Genomic DNA, 22364 nt, shown 5'->3' on the forward strand with positions numbered 1-22364 from the left:
TATGGTCTCTGTGAACGCGCAGTTGGCAGTTATTCCGTCAGTTCGGAGGGATGGGGAGTGTTAGGTTTGTGACGGGATTGGGTCTTAGTTTGTCAAAGTGCTGTTCGACTTTCTGTTCTAATATTGGGTCGGACAGGTGAAGCGTAATTTTGTGTGTATTAAGGGAGGTTGCCAGGAGGATGCCATTGTAATTCAATGGTCTGTTGGGATTTGTTTAATTGGAAACGTTTCTTGTAGTATAAATCTAATCCACAATTGGATGGTCAATTTGCTCAGGAGAGGGGTTGGGTTGGAAGATATATTTGGTCAATTTCGCTGGTGAGTTTGAAATTTACGACATTCCAGTCTCGAAATTCGGGCAGAATTTTGGTTAGAATCTATGGAGTTCTTCAGATGTACTAAAGGAGAAAATCACACCGTCATGGTGCCTTAACCCAATGGTTGTTGAAAGGATAGGGGTGTAACTATTACTACTAACAAGGAACAGGTCTATGTAGGACCGCATGTTTAGCCAGTGGTAGGTTGGTTCACTGGTGGATAGAACAGTCAGTTGTAATGGGTTGCGTTGTTGAGTATATATATTTAAAGAAGGCGTTAAGTTCGTGAGGAGGAATATTTGTTCAGCGCCCAGTGCCTTCGACACTACGACTGCTGTGCCTCCTGCAGGGGTCTCAATTCTATCCGTCCGAAAGGACTTGTGGTCAGGGAAGCTAAGGGCACCTTGGTCTCGGTTAGGAGGAGTATGTCAGGATTATAGTTGGATAAAAAGATCGTGTTCGTGTTACCACTTTAACTGGCATGACACCTGACAGAAAAATGAAAGCAGAGCAAGCCTCCTCTCCATCGATGATGCCGGTACCTGGTAGGTGGGGATAAAGGTTGACAAATTTGTTTTCAGATTTGCTTTTTGGGTGTTAAATAGCTTCAAAGCCTTTTGGTCGAAGTTGAAGCTATTTGTTTGGGGAATGGTATTTTTCGCCATGTTGGCGAATGAAGTGGCTCTGGAGGTGACTGGGGGTGGGGTATGTAGTAGTAGTAGTATGGGTAATAAGGATCTGCGGTTTGTTATAGATGCGGGCTTGATTTGGTGCTTTTGGCTCTGCCTGGCTCGTACCTGAATGAAGACCGGACAGTTCCTCTAACTTGCCGGATGCGTGTTCGCACTACAATTGCAGCACATCGGGCTCTCTCCAGCCTTCTTAGGAGTGAGAGCAGTTTCAGTTACAGTTACAGTTTGAGGCCGCACGTCCCCCCTCCCCCCACATGAGGTATCACGTTGCTGAGTACCATCTATAAGATATTCTCCGTTATCTTGTTAGACCGGGTAGCCCCATACGCCCAGAACATTATTGGCCCATACCAAAGAGGCTTTACTCCAGGCAAATCAGCAGATCAGATTTTCTCTCTGCGGCAAGCACCATCTGTTCATCGACTTTAAAGCCGCCTATGATAGCATAGCCAGGGTAAAACTGTACACGGCCATGAGAGAATTCGGTATCCCGACGAAATTGATAAGACTAACTAGGCTGACCCTGACCAATGTACGAGGCCAGATAAAAGTTGCAGGATCATCAGGATCAGACCATTCGACATCAACAACGGTCTACGAGAAGAAGATGCTCTATCATGCGTCCTCTTTAACCTGGCCCTCGAGAAAGTGATCCGTGATGCTGAGGTAAATGCGAGAGGTACAATCCTCTTTAAGTCCACCCAACTACTGGCCTATGCTGACGATATTGACATCATGAGAAGAACCACCCTAGACGTACAAACTGCCTTCATCCAGATCGAGCGGGCGGTGATTGGCGCGAGATCTTGGGCTGCACATCAATGAAGGCAAGACAAAATATATGGTGGCAACGTCAGCACCGAAGACGAACCAACCAACAACATCAAACCGCATTGGTCAAACGGGAAGAATAAGGATAGGAGAATACAACTTTGAGACCGTTGGTAATTTCTCCTATCCAGGGTCGAAAATCACAACCGTTAACAGCTATGACGATGAAATCCGCGCACCGTTGTTGTCAGCCAACAGAGCCTATTTCAGCTTACAAAAGCTATTCCGCTCGAAACGTCTCACCATAGGGTCAAAGCTCTTATTGTACAAGCCAATGATCTTGCCAGCCCTCATGTAGTCCTCGGAGACCGGGGTTCTTAGCAAGAAAAATTGCGAACTCTCGGTCGCGTTCGAGAGAAGAATCCTCCGAAGAATTTTTGGCCCCCTACATGAGGATGGACGATTCCGTAGCCTACATAACGGCAAAATCTATGGGCGATACCATAACCGTCAGGTTGTGGATAAAATCCGGCTCAATTGGTTACGGTGGGCGGGTCACTTAATCCGTATGGGTAAGGATGATTCAGCCCGGAAAGTCTATAAAGGCAATTTCTGTGGTAGAAAAAGAAAACGAGGCAGACTCTGCTTGATATGGAGCGATGGCGTAGGTCAGGATGCCAGACAGCTTTTAGGGATATCGAATTGGTGGACCTCTGCGCAAAACCGGGATGTCTGAAGTTTCTTATTAAGGTAAGTCTAGACCGGATACCTGTTGCTGCGCCGTTGATGATGATGATGATGAGTGCCGTTACATTTAGCGCATCTATATGGCAAGTTACAGATTGAGACTGGATGCCCCCCCCCCCTCTCTGTCAGTTTCGGCAATGCTAATGCATCGCTTCAAACCTGACAATGGTTTGCTTGCTAGAAGTTGGGAGAGAAGGAGATAGTCTCGTACTTGCGTATGCTGACTGCTTCCGTTAGTCCCAATCTATGGAGCGCAGCCGGAATCTCCTCAGACGTGTAGATGAAATCCAGTCCTTTGACGACTAGATTCATTGGCTTGTTGTGCCTTGGCGTATAGGTGTAGAAGGGAAGGTTGCCCTTCCTGAGGAGACCCTTGATTGCGTCGTAGTCCGTCTTGTTGTCAGTGATGACGTACGTGGCGTTAAAGTTCAGTTGTGATAAGCTATGTCTAGGTCGGGCCAACGCGAATAATAAGGAGGGGCGGGGACTTTTCCCGACTGACTTCCTTATCCGTCGTTGACATGGGTGGTTGAGCTGCCTACTGTGGTGTTGGTGCAGTCTTCTGGGGGTTGGTGTTGGTGATGTCATCTGGGTTGATTAAGGTCGTTTCGGTGGTGATATTGACTTCTTGGTGGATGGCGTAGTCAAGTCGGTTGTCGGCTTCGTTGTCCTTCGTTTTAAAGTTTCCGTGGGGGATGCTGCTGCCGTGGGTGGTTTTGGTATGGTCATTGCTGCTCGCTGTTCCAGATGTTTGTTTGCCATTTGAGCCTCCATTTTCATGATGATGGCATCAAACTTCAGGTTTCTTTCTTCCAGCTTGTGCTTGAGCTCTTCGAGCTTTTTATTGCTGTCACGTACTGTCGCCAATTTGTTTTCGAGGACAAGTACTCTGTCTGAGGGGATGATCCCCCACCGGTTCTGTTCGGAAGTTAGCATAGTCTACGTGCCATTTGCCAACTAATGCCAGAACTCTAAATGCCAACTAACGTTATGGCGCCTCCGTGGCAAAATTGTGGAGCTGGATGCCAACATACCCCTTATGGCAACTAGCCCCGGTCTCTCCTATAGGAGAAATATTTAGGACGAAGATAAGATATGAACAGAAGACCTAGGTAGGTTTCCAGCTCTAAGAATTCCTGATGGGTAGGACTTCATTGATTGTTTTCTGTGTTATTGGCTGATATGCTATATTTCACTTTATTTGTTGATTAATTAATTTCGGAATATTCGTAGGAAAGCAATCCACCTTTAGTCGTTCAGGATACTTAGGATATTGGATTTTCTAGTGCACTTTCAAGATATTTATAGATAGAATCATCGAAGATAATGAATCTAGAAACTCATGAGTGTTCCACCAAATATGGAGCTTGTTGATAGTACGTCGGAAGCAGTAACCCCTATGACTTCCACGCAGTCCTTGAGCCATGAAAACTCACGTGGCAAATGTAATTTTACCTACGATATACACACCTAACCTAGGAAGTGAAACGAGGAGACTTGACGAGATGATGTTCATAACAATCACTTCATTAAAAGCTCCATCCAGGATGCTGTTAACCTGCTTTATTAGACGCCTATCCATCACCGGAGTCAGATAGTCCTCGACCCTCTGTTTCTCCTGCGAGAGCCTGCCAGCTCTTTCTCCTGCTCCTTACGCTTCATCTACCCAAACAGCAACGTTCGACTATGTACATAAATAATTCAATAATTAAATTAGCAGCCACAACAAAATAATTTGGACACTTCACAGGAGCTTCATTGTGGAACGAAACATTAAATTCGAAATTTATGAAAGTTACCAAGTGAAGCCCCGGCGGGGATGAAGTGGAGCAAACAGAACAAGATGAAATTTGTAATTCATTAATTTTGACTGATTGGGAGAGTATTTAACATCAACTTTGTGTAGTTTGTATTAATTTAATAATTGAGAATGTCATGAACAATCATGAGGACCAGACGTTCGCAATTATCGATCACGTTGACTGAGGGTGTGAGACGGAGTCGTTTATGATGCTAAGGGTGTGATTCACGCTATTCAGCCTTGATTCTGGCAATAATAAATTGAAGAGTGTTCTATAAAAAACCCGATTTTAGCTCCGGGTAGTTTTCGACGAATAGTCCTGTTTGCTATTCGATGGAGAACGGAATTACCCTTCCCGATAAGGAGAAACTTCAGGCTAAGTTGCTTTTGTACTTCTTTCATTGCAGTGTTCCTGTCCTTCAGAGTCAAGCTAATGAAGGCATAGAAGCTTGAAAATTTAGCTTACAGAATTTCCAAGGCGAAAGTGCTTTCCCACGCATAAGTAAGTCCTTGATAAGCAGTTTTATGCTTGCTTGTACGTAATTTCAATTGAAAAGGATATGAGCAGCAAACTTGAGAGACGGTGCTAGGCTAGGTGCTTTCCAGTTTGGAAGTTTTAAAGCTTAAGGAGTTCGAAAACGCTTGAACTTATATCTGAATCCTGTGATCCTGTTACGTGCAACTTACTATTGGAAAGGATATGTGAAATGGCAAGTCGTCCTGACGCTTTTGAAATTATATCGTCCAATCAAATGTCTGCCGTTGATAATTACAGACGATGGGGTATTATCTCTTTGGCAGTGATATCACTTTTCAACAATAATTCGCACAAAGAGCCTTATCCTATGTTCCATAAATAATGACGGAGGATTAAATGACTCAGGAATCTTTAAGCTTAACACATGTGGAAATAATTACCTGGAAGATATTATTGTGTTTGGTAATGTTATTGTAAAGTTGAAAGGTTGTAATTCATACTCCAGCAATAGAACTGGTCCCTCCGTAGTTTCTGCCTAAGATGGGAAATGTTGAAAGCAAGTCTTTGGTGTTTAATGACCGAAGTTAACTATAGCTTTAAGATGGAGGACTTACATGAACATGCACTATTCTCTGACGAAGGTGATACCGCAAAATTTTGAGTTGTTGGTGAAATAGTCTACAGTTGAAAGTAAAGTCTATATAGACTTCGCACCATGCTGTCTGATAGTAGCGATTTCATTTCCCAATAGCCCATCGGGTGCAGGTATCCAAGGGTATTTTCACCGTATTGAATGTTGATATAGAGTTCAAATAATTTTTTGCATTGCTGACTGAAACTTCTGAATGCGCTCGGGGCTATCGCATTCCGGCGTTGCCTAGGGTCTACATACCCTTTCGGGCCATGGCTTTCAAAATGTTCTTCCCCCAAAATCCTCAAGCGCTGCTTGCGTCAACAGAATCTGCCCAACTCTTCCGGGGGTTTTCAATCGATCTTCGTCCTTTGCCATCCTTTCGATAACTCTATTGAGTATCCGGGTGTCATCTATACGATGGACGTGGTCAACCTATTGCAGCTTCCGAAATTTTAGCTCCTATTATTCTTCACAGGACTCTTCTTTCGATGGTATTAACCAGTTTTTCGGAAGTTTCTGTTAGGGTCCATGCTTCCTATTCGTAGTATAGTATAGGTGCGGAGCTGACCCAAATTGTCTACTGGAAAGGAGGGTGTGGACCATCGGCACATTCCGGGCAGCAGCAGGTGCCCGGAATACAGGAGAGCCCTTAGCACGAATCGCAGATGAGGTTGATGCAAATCAACCTCAACCACTGCGAAGTGGCGCAGGATCTACTTGCGCAAATCATCCGCGAGAAAAACATCGATGTGGCCATACTAAGTGAACCATACCAAAACCGCGATGGTAGCGTTTGGGTCAAAGACCAAATGGGCCAAGCAGCGCTGTGGACTTGTGGATAACTAATGTCAGGGGACGTGTTCTCCTCGAAGCATTCGCGGAGCTGGACATGGTACTGGCGAATGTTGGGTCTTCGTACACTTTCCGGGGAAGGGGCCTGGGGTCTATAGTGGATCTGACATACGTGAGTGCCACTTTAGCCAGTAGAATCGCTTGGCATGTCAGTGGGGACTATACTCACAGCGACCACCAGGCAATCTGCATAGAGATCAAGGGCTGATCGAGCTCGAAAAAGAGTTTTCGCAGAATGCCGGGTGGTATGCTTGGCTGGACAGTGAAAGCTTTAGAGGGGGACACGTTTTCCGCGGTATTCAAATCCGACATATCCCTGAATGGTACGGCTGGAGAGAAAGCCACCTAGATCACTCGATGGGTGACGGAAGCATGCGAGGCTACTATGCCCAGAAGGCGATTGCTCCCCAGTAGGCAACCCAACTACTGGTGCAACAACGAAATCGCAAGTTTGCGAGCCGCATGTTTTCGGGCAAGGAGGCTTTGCCAGAAGCTCAGGAGAAAACCCGGTGGCGACGGTCGAGAGGAGGCACACAAGCAATTGCGTTGCCGCCTAAAGGAAGCCATTCGGAGGAACAAAAAGAACTGCTTCAAACAGCTGTGCGACCATGCCGACATAAACCCTTGGAGCGAGGCTTACAGAGTGGTGATGAAAAGGCTGCGGAAATCATCCCAGGTGACCTGTTCGCGCCTCCTGAAACAGATTGTTACCACTCTGTTCCCTCACCACAAAAATAGGGGAAGGCAAATTTTTGTCCAGCTAAATGACGGCATAATACCGTCTGAAACTGTGGAGGAGCTGCGGGAAATATGTGGTAGGTTCGGTGACAACAAGGACCCAGGTTTGGATGGCATCCCCAACCGAGCTTTGAAACTGGCAGTGAAGACTAGGCCCGACCTTTTCGCCAACACCTTCGAGGCGTGCCTAAAAGAAGGAATATTCCCTGCCCAGTGGAAAAAGCAAAAGTTGGTGTTGCTTCCGAAGTCTGGCAAGCCACCTGGAAACCCAGCGTCTTATCGTCCTATCTGCCTGTTGGATACAATGAGGAAGATGATGGAGAGGGTCATCTACAATAGACTCCTGCCCATCGTCGAAGCCAGCAATGGTTTGTCGGAACGCCAGTTTGGTTTCCGACGCGCCCACTCTACGGTGGACGTAATTGGCATGGTGGTAAACCAGGCAAAAGGTGCACTGATTTCTGGCGGCTGCTGTGCCGTGGTGGCGTTGGATGTCAAAAACGCATTCAATTCGGCCAACTGGAATAGAATTAAAGGGGCGTTGGCTGACATAGGTGTCCCCGGATACATAGCGAATTTGGTGGAAAACTACCTCTCAGATAGGACTCTCTGGTACGGGACGGATGAGGGCCCCAAAGAGTACATTGTCACAGCCGAGGTACCACAGGGATCGGTACTTCGTCCCCTGTTGTGGAATATCATGTATAATGGGGTGCTTGCTCTTCCCGTCCCAGAGGGGACTACGATTGTCGGCTTTGCTGATTACCTAGCTGTGGTTGTTACAGCAAAACACCCAGAAGATGTGGAGGTTTACGCAACGGAAACAGTGAGAGCAGTAAAGTTCTGGCTAGAGAAGACCGGGCTGACCTTGGCGGACGCAAAAACGGAAGCGGTCTTAATAACGAACCGCAGAAAAAATAACCCTGTAAAAGTGGAGGTCAGTGGAAATACGGTCGTATCAAAGCCGGCTATTAAATACCTGGGGGTAATAATTGACACCAAATTAAGTTCTAGGGAACACCTAGAGTATGCATGCCAAAAGGCAGCCGGTGCCACCACGGCGCTTGCAAAAATGTTACCAAATGTTGGTGGACCGAAACATTGCCGGAGGTTGGTGCTAGCCGGAGTGGTGCGCTCCATCCTGCTCTACTCGTCGCCCGTGTGGGCAGAGGCGCTTGCAAACTCTCAGAGACAGAAGCAGGTGAACTCGGTTTACCGACGGATGGCTTTGAGGGTTTGCAGTGCTTTTAGAACCACATCAGATGAGGCAGTATTGGTGGTGGCAGGCATGATCCCGGTTGATATTCTGGCCAAAGAAATGAGTGTCCTGTACAATGCAAGACGTATGGAGGGGCATGCACAGCGTAGACATGCGGCAAGGTCAGAGTCGCTTGATCTCTGGCAACGCAGATGGGACGAGTCTACGAAAGGTCGGTCGACGCACAGGCTCATTCCCAACATTAAAGTGTGGCTTGAGCGAAAACATGGGGAGACCAACTACCACATTACCCAGTTCCTCATGGGACACGGTGGTTGTTACAGGCAGTATCTGCACCGCTTTGGGTTGGATGATTCTCCGAACTGTCCCAGATGCGATGGCATACCGGAGGATCCAGGACATGTAATGTTTCACTGCCCACGATTTGCGATGGAGAGTAGGAGCTTAAACCAGGTGCTGGGCAGGAGCGGGACCCCGGAGAGCTTGGTTACTGAGATGCTGGAGCCCGAGGAAAAGTGGTTTGCGGTTGGCTCCGCAATCATGGAAATGCAGGAGGAGTTGCTGAAGGAACAAAGAAGGAGGAAAGCTGCAAATAGGAGAAGGATGAGTGCCTAAGAACAAACCTACCCCGCGAAGAAATACCTCAATGGTGGTCCCGCGGGGCTGGGGCTGGAGAGACCGGGGGTGGTTTTTAGTGGGTGTGAATCCCACACGCGCCCGCTGTAGTTCCGCCTTCGGGCGGCGGACGTGTCTTGCTAAGATTTTCCACCTCCGTGTACGCACAAAAAAAAAAATAGGGTGAGGATATGTAGGGAGGCTTAACCTCTGAGAACGCAAGTCATGGTGGTACTGTGTACTCGATCCACCAGTCTAATGGAATACCCTGGACTCGTTTACCTACCGCTGGATTTTCCTTAGTAGATGTGATGCTCCCCACTGAAACTGGAATACATCAGCACCAAATATCTGACGTTCATATCCGGGACCCTTACATAGGAAGTGCTCCATTGGTTCCGCCTCCTTGTTACAAAATGGATACGCATCATAAATAGAATTCCTATCCTGAAGATACATATGTCCAGCTAGTCAGAATAATTATAATACCTCCGCACCTACCTACCTATTTTTTGATAGGATAAATTTTCCACCATTTGGTTCTGATAGAGAAAATTTGGTGTGCCTATTGGTATTTAGGCTATCCTGCCTGTCATTATAGAAGTCTGCTTCCATTTTAAAGGTTTTGTGTAAAATAAAACCTTATTAAAGCGGTTTACTGTCTGTCAGCCTTTTTTTATGGATGGAGGTGAACGTCTTACAAAGCCATTGCCGCTCCAGATTGCAGTAGTGTGTGGGATTCTCAATCACTAAAACCACCCCTACTTTCTCCTTCTTCCTTCTCCACGGGACCACCGCGAAACATTACTTCGCGGAGAGGACTACGCTTTAAGCGACCAAACCTTCCGTTCTTCTCGTCCTCCTTTCGAAGTTCCTCCTGTATACTTTTGATTGCAGAGTTCACTGTACACAAATTTTCCTTGGACGCCAGCTTTTCCCCGATGATGTTCTGCCAGGAATTGCGTCAGATGGTAGGTAATCATGCCATGTCGTCGCTAGAACCATTCGGCGGTTCAACGACCCTCTGCGTGTCATCACACCGTTGCTGCCACTTTTCCAGCGACTCCCTCCTTGCTGCCTTTCGGTATTCTGTATCCTCTTCGGGCCGATTCTCTTTTCTTTTCTCGTACAGGTAGCGTGTCTCACTTGCCAGAATGTCCATCGTGATCATTGCCACAATGACACACGCTACGTCGCCTGATATTGTTCTGAAGGGGCTGCACACCCTTAGCGGTAAGTCATATTTACCCTCCTCTGATTGCTCTCACAAACTGGTGCCAGATATAATAGTGTGGAGTGAACGACTCCGGCCACAAGTAATCTGCGACTGTATTTTGGACCTCCAATGTTAGTCATCATCCGCGCTAATGACACGCTCGCTTTTTCACAGACCTAGTCCAGAGAGGACCCAACACTGAGCCGTGTGGTACTCCTGCGGTGACGGTGTACTGCTTGGATCCCTCATTCATCAGGTGCAAAGTGTCCTCTCCGAAAGGTAATTTTCGAGGAACTAACTAGGGACACACATTTTAGTCAGTGAGCTTTTTATCCACTCCCAGGTAGCGGAATTGAATGCATTTTTGACGTCAAACGTCACCACGGCACAGCATTTATTAGATGTCATGGCGTCTCGAGCCATTTTCAAAACAACGTCTACGGCATCGATCGTTGAGTGGACTTGTCGAAATCCAAATTATCGTTCCGATAGTCCATCCTTATATTTAATGATAGGGAGCAGTCTATTATAGGAGGAGTATCCATCAATCGGGAAAAACTCCTTCTACCATGCATGTTGTAAATACGCTGATAAACCAGTGGAGTCTGGTCTTAATAGCGAGTTTAAGACCTTTGGTGGTGGTGGAGAATAGCAACTATATATGTAGATGCCAGCTATTTTCTCCCTAACGAGGCCAACTTATAGAAATTCCATCACTTCTTGAATGGCTTGATTTCCACATGCCCATATTGCCGCCTTGCCAGTTATATCTGCAGTCCAGGCACCGCTCTTATTATTGCGATAAGGCTCGTTGATTATGACAGCTTCAATTCCCTTCAATATAGATGGTCTCCGAGAGAAGGTCTTGCGCTGCCTGGCAGTGGTTGAGGTTGTTTACTGCATTCAAGGCTCGCCTAAACACTGGGCATCTGCTGCTGCCTGCAACGTGCCGAGAGTCGACGCCTTTTTCCTCCTTGCAAAGCATACATTCAGGCTCAGCCTTGCACACTCTGAACATATGACCTTCTCCCCCACAGTTTCTGCGACTTTTTGACCTGTCACGGTCAACGGCGCATTTTGACGCTATGTGGCCAAATTCCAGGCATCTAAAGCAGTGGGATCAGCAGAGGGACACCTGCTCCCAGAGTCGGCAAACGACCCAACCTATTTTTATTTTACCAGCCGCCAGCAGTTTGAACGCTGCTTCAGCTGATAAGCTTATGATTGGTATTTGTGTGCCTCCGTATGCCTTCCTCAGTCCTCTGATTGCACGGATATCCTCCTTGGTCGTGATTTTATCAATGTCCTGACATTGTATTACAATCTCCTGCTTTCTGGCCCATACCTGTGTTTCTTCTCCTAAAGACTTCTCCACCTTGCCAACAGCTCAGGATCGGATTTGATTTGGATTTTGAGAGGATGTCACTTGTGTTGCCTGGGTGACGTTTGATTTCTTCGAGGCTTTTTTTTCGTCCTTGGCACTATTGAACAGTACACGAATGGTACGGACCATGTTTTTGATGGTTTGGTGCACATTGTGTTGTGAGTAGGGAAAACGATAATTCGTCCGTATTCTGACACTGCTTCCCTGCTTGTTTTTCCCACTGGGCACTTTCGTATTCATTAGCCTCCTTGGAGCTTCCTTGGTTTCCTTCCTTCCTAAGTCCTACGACATCTCCTGACTGGGTGTATGAGGTGACATTATGGGCTAATGAATGACCCATTTGGGAGGCAAATTTGCGTGATTTTTAAACAGGCATTCTGGGCACTCTTTAATGTCTCTTCCTCCAGGCTATTTGCAGTATTTGATGCAATAATGGTCGAGGGATATCGACGGCCGGGAGCCTACTTGTCCACTCCCAAAAGTCGCCGCCTGCAACAGAATAGGTGACAACGAAGCTCTGGGCCTACCGAGAAGGGTCTTTAAGCTCGCCGTAAAATCCAAACCGGGCACGTTCGCTGAATTGTGCTTGTAAGAAGGGATATTCCCTACAGCATGGAAGCAGCAAAAGGTAGTATTGCTGCCTAAAGCTGATAAACCTCCAGGTGAACCATCCTCCGATAGATCCATATGTCTTCTAGACACTATGGGGAAAATGTTGGAGTGGCTAATTTCCAATTACTCCCGATCGTCGAAAGACAAGGAGGCATTTCAGATCGGCAGTTTGGATTCCATAAAGCCAGACCAATCATTGATGTCGTCCAAATGCAATTTATGGAAAGGGTTGTATTAGCAAATATTGTGTGGCGGTGACCCAGGACCTGAGGAATGCATTCGGCCAATTGGGACTTTATACGAAAGTGCCAGATGACGATTTGTCTTCCCACCTATCTCGCAGCTATTTTCGATAGATACCTGCGAGAACGGGAGCTCTGGTCTGACACAGCACGTGCGATATGCTTGTGACAAGGGATCAACGGCCAGAATGACTGTGACAAGGATAATACCGAACGTTGGAGGGTCACAGTATACTTGCAAGCTACTTATTGGCAGGGGGCTGAGCTCGATTATAATTTATGCCACCCTTATTTGGGGAAAGGCATTTTGTATATCATGTAATGTTCATAAACTCAGTGCGGTCTATAGGAGGACAGCCCTAAGGGTGTCTTCTGCCTTCAGCACTGTCTCAGATGAGAACGCATTTGTCATCTTCGATCTGATGCCAATTGACATCTTAGCAGATGAGGTGAGAAGTATATACAATGTGAAGTCAGTCTCTCCTTTGTTGCAAACGAAGAACACCGAAAGGGAGAGATCTGTAGATGGGTGGCAGGAGCCTCGGGACTACTAGGGAAAGGGGCGGTGGTCACACAGGTTGATCCATTCCATGAAGGAGTGGCTGGGGAGACAACATGGAGGAGATTAATTGTAATCTAACTCAGATTATGACTGGGCATGGGGCATATCGCCATGTCAAATTGGACAATTCGCTCAATTGTCCAAACTGCGAAGGAGTCCGCGACAACTTAGAGCACATATTCCTCCACTATTCGAGATTCAAGGACGAGAGTAAAAACCTAGAGAAAACTTTAGGAGAAGCATTGATACTGGAAAATGTGATGAGGAGAATGCTAACATCGCAGGAAGATTGGGATGCGGATTAATTTTCGGTGTCAGGGCACGATAGAGAGTGCAGAATGAACAACAAAAATGGAACAAAATAACGTACTCATATCGTCGAGTCTGTGAAGTCGCGCAAATTATTCAAGAAGTCTACAACTTCTAATTATTCCCAAAAAAAAATATTCAAACCCTATTCATGGCAAACGAAAATCTATATAAATTTATGACTTTGGACAATATTTGCCGTGGAGATTCGTTAGAGGATACCAGAATAATCAGTTTCAATGTCGACAAATTAGTCAAGAAACGCAGCTACTGGAATAAAAGCAAGTCCCTCGGTAACTACCGTGATTGTACGGGTGCTTCGTTTTGGCGTAGGAGCCCGGCAGTGTGGTTCCTCCTGCTTTGGCCGGCGTCACAATGGATGTCGTTTACTTCAATCACGCGCTGGTCGGGCTGGATGAGACGTTCTCAAGGACTGCTTTTACAGAATACTAAAAGAGCAGCTCATAAAGCGCCTGTCAGTAAGGGAGACTACTAATCTCAACCACTTACTGACGGAGTTTTCACTAGGTGACTGTGCGCCAAGCCAACTGCTGCGTGTAAAGAAGCAGTTGGAAGGTGATAAAGTCGACACTGAGCGGCTGAAGTCTTTGTGGCTGCCCGCCACAGCGGATAAAATTCATGAGGTCCACGTGTGACCCATGGTTGATGAGGTGTCTCGCGACAACTCAAGCCCTGTGACTCAGCTTCACCAGATGGTTGCAGCCTCAATAGCTACCGTCTCTGAGTTGGCAGAGGTCGTAGGTACTTCGTTTGCGGCAAGTAGGACTAGATCAAGGTCTAGATTCACCTTCCGAAATGAGCGATCGGATATTAGATCGTCGGGACATTCGGCAAGTACCATCGTAAGTTCGCCGAAGAAACTAAGCAACGTACCAGCTCCTGCAATTTGGAACGGAGAAAACCAGACCTGGCGGGGGTTCTGGCAACTGTTAGTCGAAATGCAGCACCCTCACGCCTTCTCACAATATACGATTCCTGGAGCCGGCGCAACTACCTGGTATAGAGGCGCTGAAGTCTCGGTTCTTCCCATATCCTGGCATCATAATTTAATATCGCAATCGTTGAAACTCGCGCTAGCAAATTTTTCGTGAGGCCGCACGTATGGCTACAGACGGGTAGACTTTAGTTTAGGATTTCGACGAGAGTTTTCTTGGCATTTTATTATCGCGGACATCACTATTCCTACCTTAGGCGCGGATTTCCTGTGCCATTATGGTTAAATTATTGTTGGTGGCTCTTCATAACAGATCCCTCCTTAACCCTACAACTTCCCTTAGGTAATCAGGAATAATTTTATTCTGCCCACCTAGCACTCCTGCTCACAATACTACAGCAACATCACTAACGAGTGTAGCCTCTCTGAGCCCGTTAAGCATGATGTTCAGTACCACATCAACACTACTGGCTCCCCGATATTCTAAAGTGGGTCCATTACCACAACAGAAGCTCGCAATTGCGTGGGAAGGGTTCGAAGAACTTCTTAATCAGGGTATTTGCAGACCTACTGACAGTTGTTGGTCATCGCCACTATACATGGTCCCTAAATCCAATAGCGAATGGAGTCCTTGTGGCAAATACAGACATATAAATGCTCAGACAATTCCAGACCGATAACCCATCCTACACATTCACGAGTTTGCGCACTCTATTGCAAACTGCATTGTCCAGATACCTGAGTGTCTAGAGCACGAAGCTGTCATACGCAAGGTCGCGGTTCGAACCTCACTGGTGGCAGTGGGATTTGTATCGTGATTTGACGTCGAATACCAGTCGACTCAGCTGTGGAGGAGTATCTGAGCTAAATCAGGGTAATAATCTCGGGCGAGCGCAATATTGACCACATTGCCTCCCACAGGGTACTGTAATCCTGTAATGTACCGTTACGGTCTTGAATCATGCGCTACAATGCACTTCAAGGCACTGGTCCAATTGGATTGTTACGACAAAAATAATACCAAATTTGTCAGAGCAGTCCATCAGGCAATTGCAGAGTTTGGGAAGAGTATATATATATTAAGGAAGATTGCAGCAGGGAAGGGAGATTGAGGGTACATAGTCTTGATAGATAGTCAACCCGTGAAAGGTTGTTTTTGTAAAAGAGGGTCCGGGTGAATTAAGGTTGTACAACTTCAAGAGTGCGACAGTCATGGATCCGCAAAGAGGACCAGACTGCACAGCAATATTCAAGAATGTTTCTGGCAAGGAAGTTGAAGAGTGTTAAGGAGGGCTGAATTGAGGTAAAGTTGGATGAGGAACATAGGATAAAACCAGACATTTCGGAAGCTCTATTGATGATGTCAACGAAGTGGTAATTGAAACGAAGTTTGTCGTCGAACATTAGACCCAGGTCTTGGATGGTGGTCAGTAGTGAAAGGGGTTGTCCACTTAGAGATTAAGAAAAGGATGTTGGGGAGGAGTTCAAGGGAATAGCACATCCAGTGGCATTTTGCTGACATTCAGTGATAGCTTGTTGACTGAACACCAACGGACCAGATTATTGAAGGTGGTTTGCAAAAGGTAACAGTCCAGCGGAGACGAGACAGAGGCAAATAATTTAAGGTCGTCTGCGTAAAGCAAATACGGACAGGTGAGGATGGAGGCGGGGTCATTGATAAAATACAAGAAGAGTAGGGGGCAAGAATGGCGCTTTGGGGTGAAGATGAAGGAGAGAGGGAACGAGATGTGTAACAATGAAAAGAAACGGAACGGTGTGAGGGATAGGAAAGAAGCCAGGAGACAATTGGAAGAGGGAAGTTGTGTAGAAAGATGAGAATATTATGGTCAAATGGTCAAATCACAATAAATAGCATGTACCTCCTGTCGTGAATTAAAGCGTTTAGCAAAGAAGTTGGTAAAGACCAGAAAGTTCGAAGCCGTAGATCTATATCTCACGAAACCATGCTGATCTTTGACAATGAGCTGACCGAAGTGTGCGGGCAACCAGTCGTTGACGTATCTTTCGAGGATTTTGGACCAAGAGAAGCGAAGAGATACGGGATGGTAGTTCACAGCAAGAGAAGGGTCCCCGCTCTTGAGGAAAGGTATGATAACGGCCTCTTTCCAGAGATGGGGAAAGTAGCATTCTTCTAGACTTTTGTTGTAGATTATACACAAGGGGAGGGACATGTGTTTTCTGCTGTTAAGATGGAAGAGGTTAGGAAGCCCATCGGGGTAGGTCCGAACACAGGTAGATACTAGACAGCCACCACACTCCCCCTTGCACCCCAACAAATGAAATCAGAACGGGTATGCACGATTTCAAATTGTTTTGCCCTTGAGCATGAGCGAGATATAACGAAAATCCGATCAACTATATTTGACATTCCGCCCGGACTTGCCAATGCATTGGTATTTGGTATACTGTGAGTCCGACATTGGGATCAATTATTTTCTTGAGAATTGTGGTGTCCTAAGTGCGCATCAACTTAATGCCGGACCGGACCAAGTGACGAGCAACTTACTCCCTCTCTTTTTGGTCCACGGACCCCTCGTTTAGGGCTTACTACCCAAACTTCCAAAAAATTAGCGCTGACGGTTTTACGGTTTCTTGCCAGGAAAACGTCAGACGCTGCCTCACCTCTGCCCTGGGAGCAGCGTGACCGAAGCGGCTCGCAGATGGTAAGTGCTCCTTTATATAATTCGCAGAACACAACATGAATTCTCAAGAAAATATTTTCAGCGCTGACCAAGCTCTGGTCAATAAGGCGGATTTGCGCAGTCATGTTGTATTCTGCGAATTATTTAAAGGAGTACTTACCTTCTGCGAGCCGCTTCGGTCACGTTGCTCCCAGGGCAAAGGTGAGGCAGCGTCTGACGATTTGCCTCTGCCCTGGTAAGAAACCGTAAAGCCGTCATCGCCTTTTTATTGGGATCAAGATTGCTAGTGGGGAACTAAACCAAGGAAGGTGTAAGGAGAGGTTTGCCAGTGATTCGGAGCAGTCTGCAATTAAAACAGGTGAAGAGGGTGGGGTGGTCGAGGGAGAAATCCCGGAAGAGAATTAGGTGGAGAAAAATTCGCAGGATTGTTGTGGGGAGTTGACAGTGAAGTCAGAAAAACTTATAGAAAAGGCAGAGATTTAGTGGGATTACCTAGACTAGCGGGACCAAAAGGGTTCCAAGTTACCGCGGGCAAGGGTGGTCTTGACGCTAAATAACTGCTAATGCTGAGTTGAGACCGTCAGTGCTGAGCGTCAGTTTCAAAATACGGGGATGTGTAAGGAAATAAAGAGAGGGGGCGCTCGGGGAGGTTGGGAAGGAAGAGATCGAGAGTGCGGCCCAAGGAGCTTTTGGTGGTATTGAAATTCAGGGCAGAGCAAGTATACATAAAGGAAGAAAGTGGGAGAGAAGAATGGGAGAGGTTGTTGGAAGGAATTGGAAGACTAGGATGATTAGGCTAGTTGAGCATGGGGAGGTTGAAATCTCCACAAAAGAAGAAAGGGAGGGAAGGGAATCTGACGGTAAGGAGTTCAGACAAACTGTCAAACAATTCTTCATACAGGTGAGAAGGGCTAGCACAGGGGACATATACACAAGAAACAATGAACGGGAGGAAGTTGGGCGGGGAGACACGAAGAGCAACACAATCAAAAGGAAAGCCAGAGGAGGAGAAGACGAGTTCAGCGGGGAGTGAATCTTTTATAGCAATTAGGACTCCACCGCCAGTGGACTTACGAGAAGCATCCCGGTCCCTGTCACAACGGAAAGTGGAGTACCCTTCGGGGAGCTCGGAGTATAATATGGCATCGTCTAGCCAGGTTTCGGAGATACAGATGGCATGGTGTTGCTGAGCCAGCGCGGATAAATTGAAGGCCCCCAGCTTGGTTCTTAAACCCCTGACGTTCTGATAAAGCAGACGGACAGTGAGCATGGATCCAGTTATATAGCTCGGCGAGGCAGGCGGGTTGCCCTGAAATTTACCCGCGAATTGGGGCGCTTATACGGCTTTATGAATAACCTTCAGGCCAGAAAGAAGGGTTGCCGAGGACATCAACTTCGTGTGGATAAGTAACCTTGAAAGAAGCAATGACCCGGTCGGTGTTGTCGTCTTTTGTGAGCTTAATGCAGGACAGAGGAGAGAGTAAATCAACTTTGCTCCTTATATACTCCAGAACATCGTCCGTAGACGTTGTGAACGCTAACCTGGAGATGAAGAGCTGTTTAGGTGGGGACGCTACCTTTAACTTGGGGCCACTGGTATGGATGGATGATGTGCCAGGATATATGGCGGTAGCGGGAAGCGGAGCTTCGTTGGCGACAGGAACGATGTCAGAAAGTGGGGCGGCTATGCTCCGATTCAAAACTTGCTGAGGAGGCTGCGGATATTGTCCCGTCGTAGGCGCGATGGAGCGAGACAGAATCGGAGGCTCGGTGGACCGTAACTCGTCGCATGGGCGCCGTTGGATTAGGGGTGTAGAGCCAGTGGAAGCAACCCTGATGTAGGAGGGCATTGCAGGCGAATTCAATACAGAATGAGAGGCCTGGTGCATAGACTCCTGAGATGATGTTGAGGCTACATTGTTATGCACAGTAGAAAGCGCCTTTTCGGAAGTCACAGTCTCGTCTAACGGATTCCTGAGCCGTCGGGAACATGCAGATGACGACGTCGATCGCTGCATTTTTGGCCATGCACCAGTGTTGCGGTCCACGTTTTCGGTGGAATTCAGTGATTGGGCTAAATCGGGGGGCTTGGTATGGTCGTCCTTGGCCGAAGGATATGTAGACACAGCTGGAGATACAGTAGATACAGTAGAGGTAGAGGGAATCCATTTGACTTCGGTACCAAAGCGGAAGTCTGAACGGCGCGCTGAATGGCGGCCAAGGTCGAGGACTGTTTATTGAGCAACTGTATTGCATCCCGAGAAGTGTATTGTAGGCCGTGACAAGAGAGAATCTGCTATTGCGCTGGTTAGTGAAGCGGCAATGCCGCAGAATGCAATGATTTCAGAAGTTTATACTGAAAAAGCTTGCATGTGCAATGGTTTTGTGGAACAGGTTAATAGTCGACTTCTCATCCGCAATGACGAGCAACTGAAGAGGTGGAAAGAACACTTCACTACGGTCCTTAACCGGATTCGGGTTGTTCCTCCAAGCAGGTCATTAATGCGCTTAAATGAAGTAAAGCTCCTGGTCGTAAGGGTCTTCTCGTCGATTTATTTATCGTTGCACCTGCGATAACTGCAAATCTGCTGCTTCTACTCGTGCGGAGATCCTGGGAATCCGGGGCTTTTCCAAAATAGTGGCAGAGAGCGGTGATCGTTAATGGACGATGTACGTTGGCCAAATGGCTTCGGATTTGGAAAGAGACTACAGTAGAGTTGGACTGAAGATAAATACCAAGAAAACCCTATTACCACCTTCTGAAGGCCCTGACACGCAGGGTTTAGTTTGTAGTCGCCTCCGTTCTAGCCTTAGTCGCTGAATTTCTCTCTTGTTGAACCGTCGTCTGGGGTCTGGACGATTTACTATAGGGCACGGATAGGCCAACCGCAGCTGGGTTTCTAGTTTCTTTTATCCGGGGATTATGTTGTAGCCACTAAGTGCAGGCTTTCCACAGTAAAGAAGAGCATGTATTCTGCAGTTTTCTCCGGGTGGTGATATGGATCTGGGGAAGCCCCCAAAATTTGGTCTTGCACGGCTGTTGCACGGTGATTGGATGCGAAGTGCGTCTTTATTTATCAACTTTCTATAAACAAAATAAATTATTCTGACTATTCGTATTTTCGCTTTATTGCTATTTTATAAGAAAGCTTCCACTCTTTCTTGATATTGTTTCTGATTTTACCAACTTAGCTTGCGTTGGCTTTTCTTGTCACCATTTTAGATTTTCCATTTTGTTTTACTTTGTGCCAAGGAGCAAGGTGATTACTTTGGCTTTATGTCGCTGTTCATATTTGTCGGTTCATATTTTTCTTAGATTTTAAGTAATGCCACTCACAAGATGAAGAAACTCCCAAATACCTGTCAGCACTGTATCTTAAGCTCGGGAAAACTACTAGATACAGTTGCTGGGATCAGAACAATTTTCATATAACGTTTACATAATACGTACAAAGGACCAAAAATTGGATGACAATAAACAAGAATTTGTGTTCAGAGTTACTACAAGAGGCTTTCGAGTGGCTGTGTGTTTGCCCTCCAGACGTGGGCTTATCACTGTAATGCATTAAATTTAAAGATACTGGAAATTGGGTGCTATTTAGGCAAGAAAATAAGGACTTTGTGGACGTTCGTGTTGCACGCAGGAGTGAGCAAAAGACGTGGAAAGATACTTATGATTAGCAGCACGTGGGGATTTACATTTTCTTCACGGTTATATTTGTACACTAACTATAAACATTATTTTTACATGCATCCATGGTTCCATTTTATAAGTTGAATACTAATTCCGAATTAGGATTTGTTTAATTTTACAAAAGTGTTCAGTTGAATAAACTTATTACCATTTGACATTTTTCTACATTATTATTACAGAAACGCTCCTAACATGGATCTAAATCACATTAAAGACCAATCACGCGAATATGCTTCAGCCCCTGGCCTACCATACAACAATGAAGACTTCTTACAATTGGCTAGTAATAAACAGGATCATTTCGGAGGGTAAATACTAAGATTTCAATATTCATTAGTGAAAATCTTCTGGGTAATGTAGAAGTTTGCACTTGAACCGAAGTCGCGAATTTGTTAGAATTGATAAATTTCAAACATGTCCTTTTGGAAGAACTGCGAGTTGGATCCATCCCTTCGGCTGGGTGGAAATGAACAATTGTTATTTGTGTCTAGTGTCCCACGAGAAATCGCTTCACATACTTTGTTAACAATAAGCTTTCCGCTTCTTAATGCGCTACTTTTATAAAGCATTTCACCCCCCATTAATGTGATATCACCGCCATCGGAGCGGCGGTGGCTCTGGGGTGAAAGTGAGTGAACGGTGTCATTATTTTTCGAAACTTTTAAATGACTTTAGAGGATAAGTTCCTCCTGCTTTTTGCTTGGCTATTTGCTTCGATAATTTCAAGTTTGAATGAAAACTTATTTTCACTTTGTATTTGCATTCAGAGTGGTAATTTCATGAATTCTTTGTAATTTTCCCTTGAAGGCAGCCAACTAGTAAACGTGTAATTCCTCAGCGAGGGTATCCTTGAATTCATCATTCCGAAGATTAGTCTTGAAGAGGTAATGCTCCAAAAAGCCTCTGGAAATAAGTTTTCTTCAAAACTTGATATTTTTCAATTTGCGTTTATTCACGACAGGTGTGAGAGCACCGAGTCCTTGTAAGGATTTGCTTGGAAATTCCGCAGGACTTTCGAAAAATTCTGATTGAATTGAAATCCATGTTTGTTTCTCCACAGCTCAAAACGTACGGTAGACTTCGGCCTAGCCAGAGGATACTCAGGAATTCAGGAGTTGAAACATCGCATGGGAATGGCTGCAGCCAACTACGCCGGGGGACCAGGACGCAGACGACGATCAGAAACAGAGGCCTGAATTAACCACTGAAATTGCAATATAAATACACCTACATCTAAATGCATACTTAAAAAAAATAAGTTTACGAAATGGAAGAACCATAACCTCACATTAGATTATGTAGACTAGAAACTTTTGTGCTCATACTAACTAAATCTTGAGATTCATGTTCGACAAACACAACCAACTTTCCATAAATTCCTTGAAAATATCATCATAAGTACTTAATGTTGACTACATTTATTGCATGTTGCACTTAAACCAACTAAATCTAATATGGCGGATCAAAAAAAAAGCGCGGATGCTACAGCGGCGCTTTTTCAGATAAAAGATACATTACCTTTGTGTAGTTCACAGCTCCTTAGGCTCTTGTTAGACCATAATTATGTTACAAATCCTATTTATCTCGGTATGAGACTGTTTCTTGAGTTATTATTTAAACACAGACTATTGGACTACACTGTTAACTAGCCGAGCTTACTTTGCGATACGTTGCCAATAGTGACCTACTTCAGATCAATCGTAAATTTGGACACTAGTTGCACCAAATTTCACTTATTTATGAAACAGTTGAAATATTAGACAACCATAAAAAAATAACATAAAAAAATAAACGAACGCTCAAAATCGATGTTTGCATAACGACATGAAGTTGTGGTACATGTGTATATTTTTTCGATTTAAA

General features: G+C 45.7%; 1 protein-coding gene across 1 annotated transcript in view; it reads left to right on the forward strand.

Annotated features, from left to right (window-relative positions):
• The window catches only part of LOC119646622 (diuretic hormone class 2), a 190613-nt gene extending 168641 nt beyond the window's left edge, over positions 1 to 21972 (forward strand). Inside the window, exons 4-5 of the mRNA XM_038047130.1 lie at positions 20681 to 20809; positions 21562 to 21972. Of these exons, the coding sequence (XP_037903058.1) occupies positions 20681 to 20809; positions 21562 to 21697 (265 nt within the window). The 3' untranslated portion in view covers positions 21698 to 21972. The remainder of the gene's footprint in view (positions 1 to 20680; positions 20810 to 21561) is intronic.
• Positions 21973 to 22364: the final 392 nt, after the last annotated feature.

Source organism: Hermetia illucens, chromosome 1 (assembly GCF_905115235.1).
Source record: "Hermetia illucens chromosome 1, iHerIll2.2.curated.20191125, whole genome shotgun sequence".
Lineage (NCBI taxonomy): Eukaryota > Metazoa > Arthropoda > Insecta > Diptera > Stratiomyidae > Hermetia > Hermetia illucens.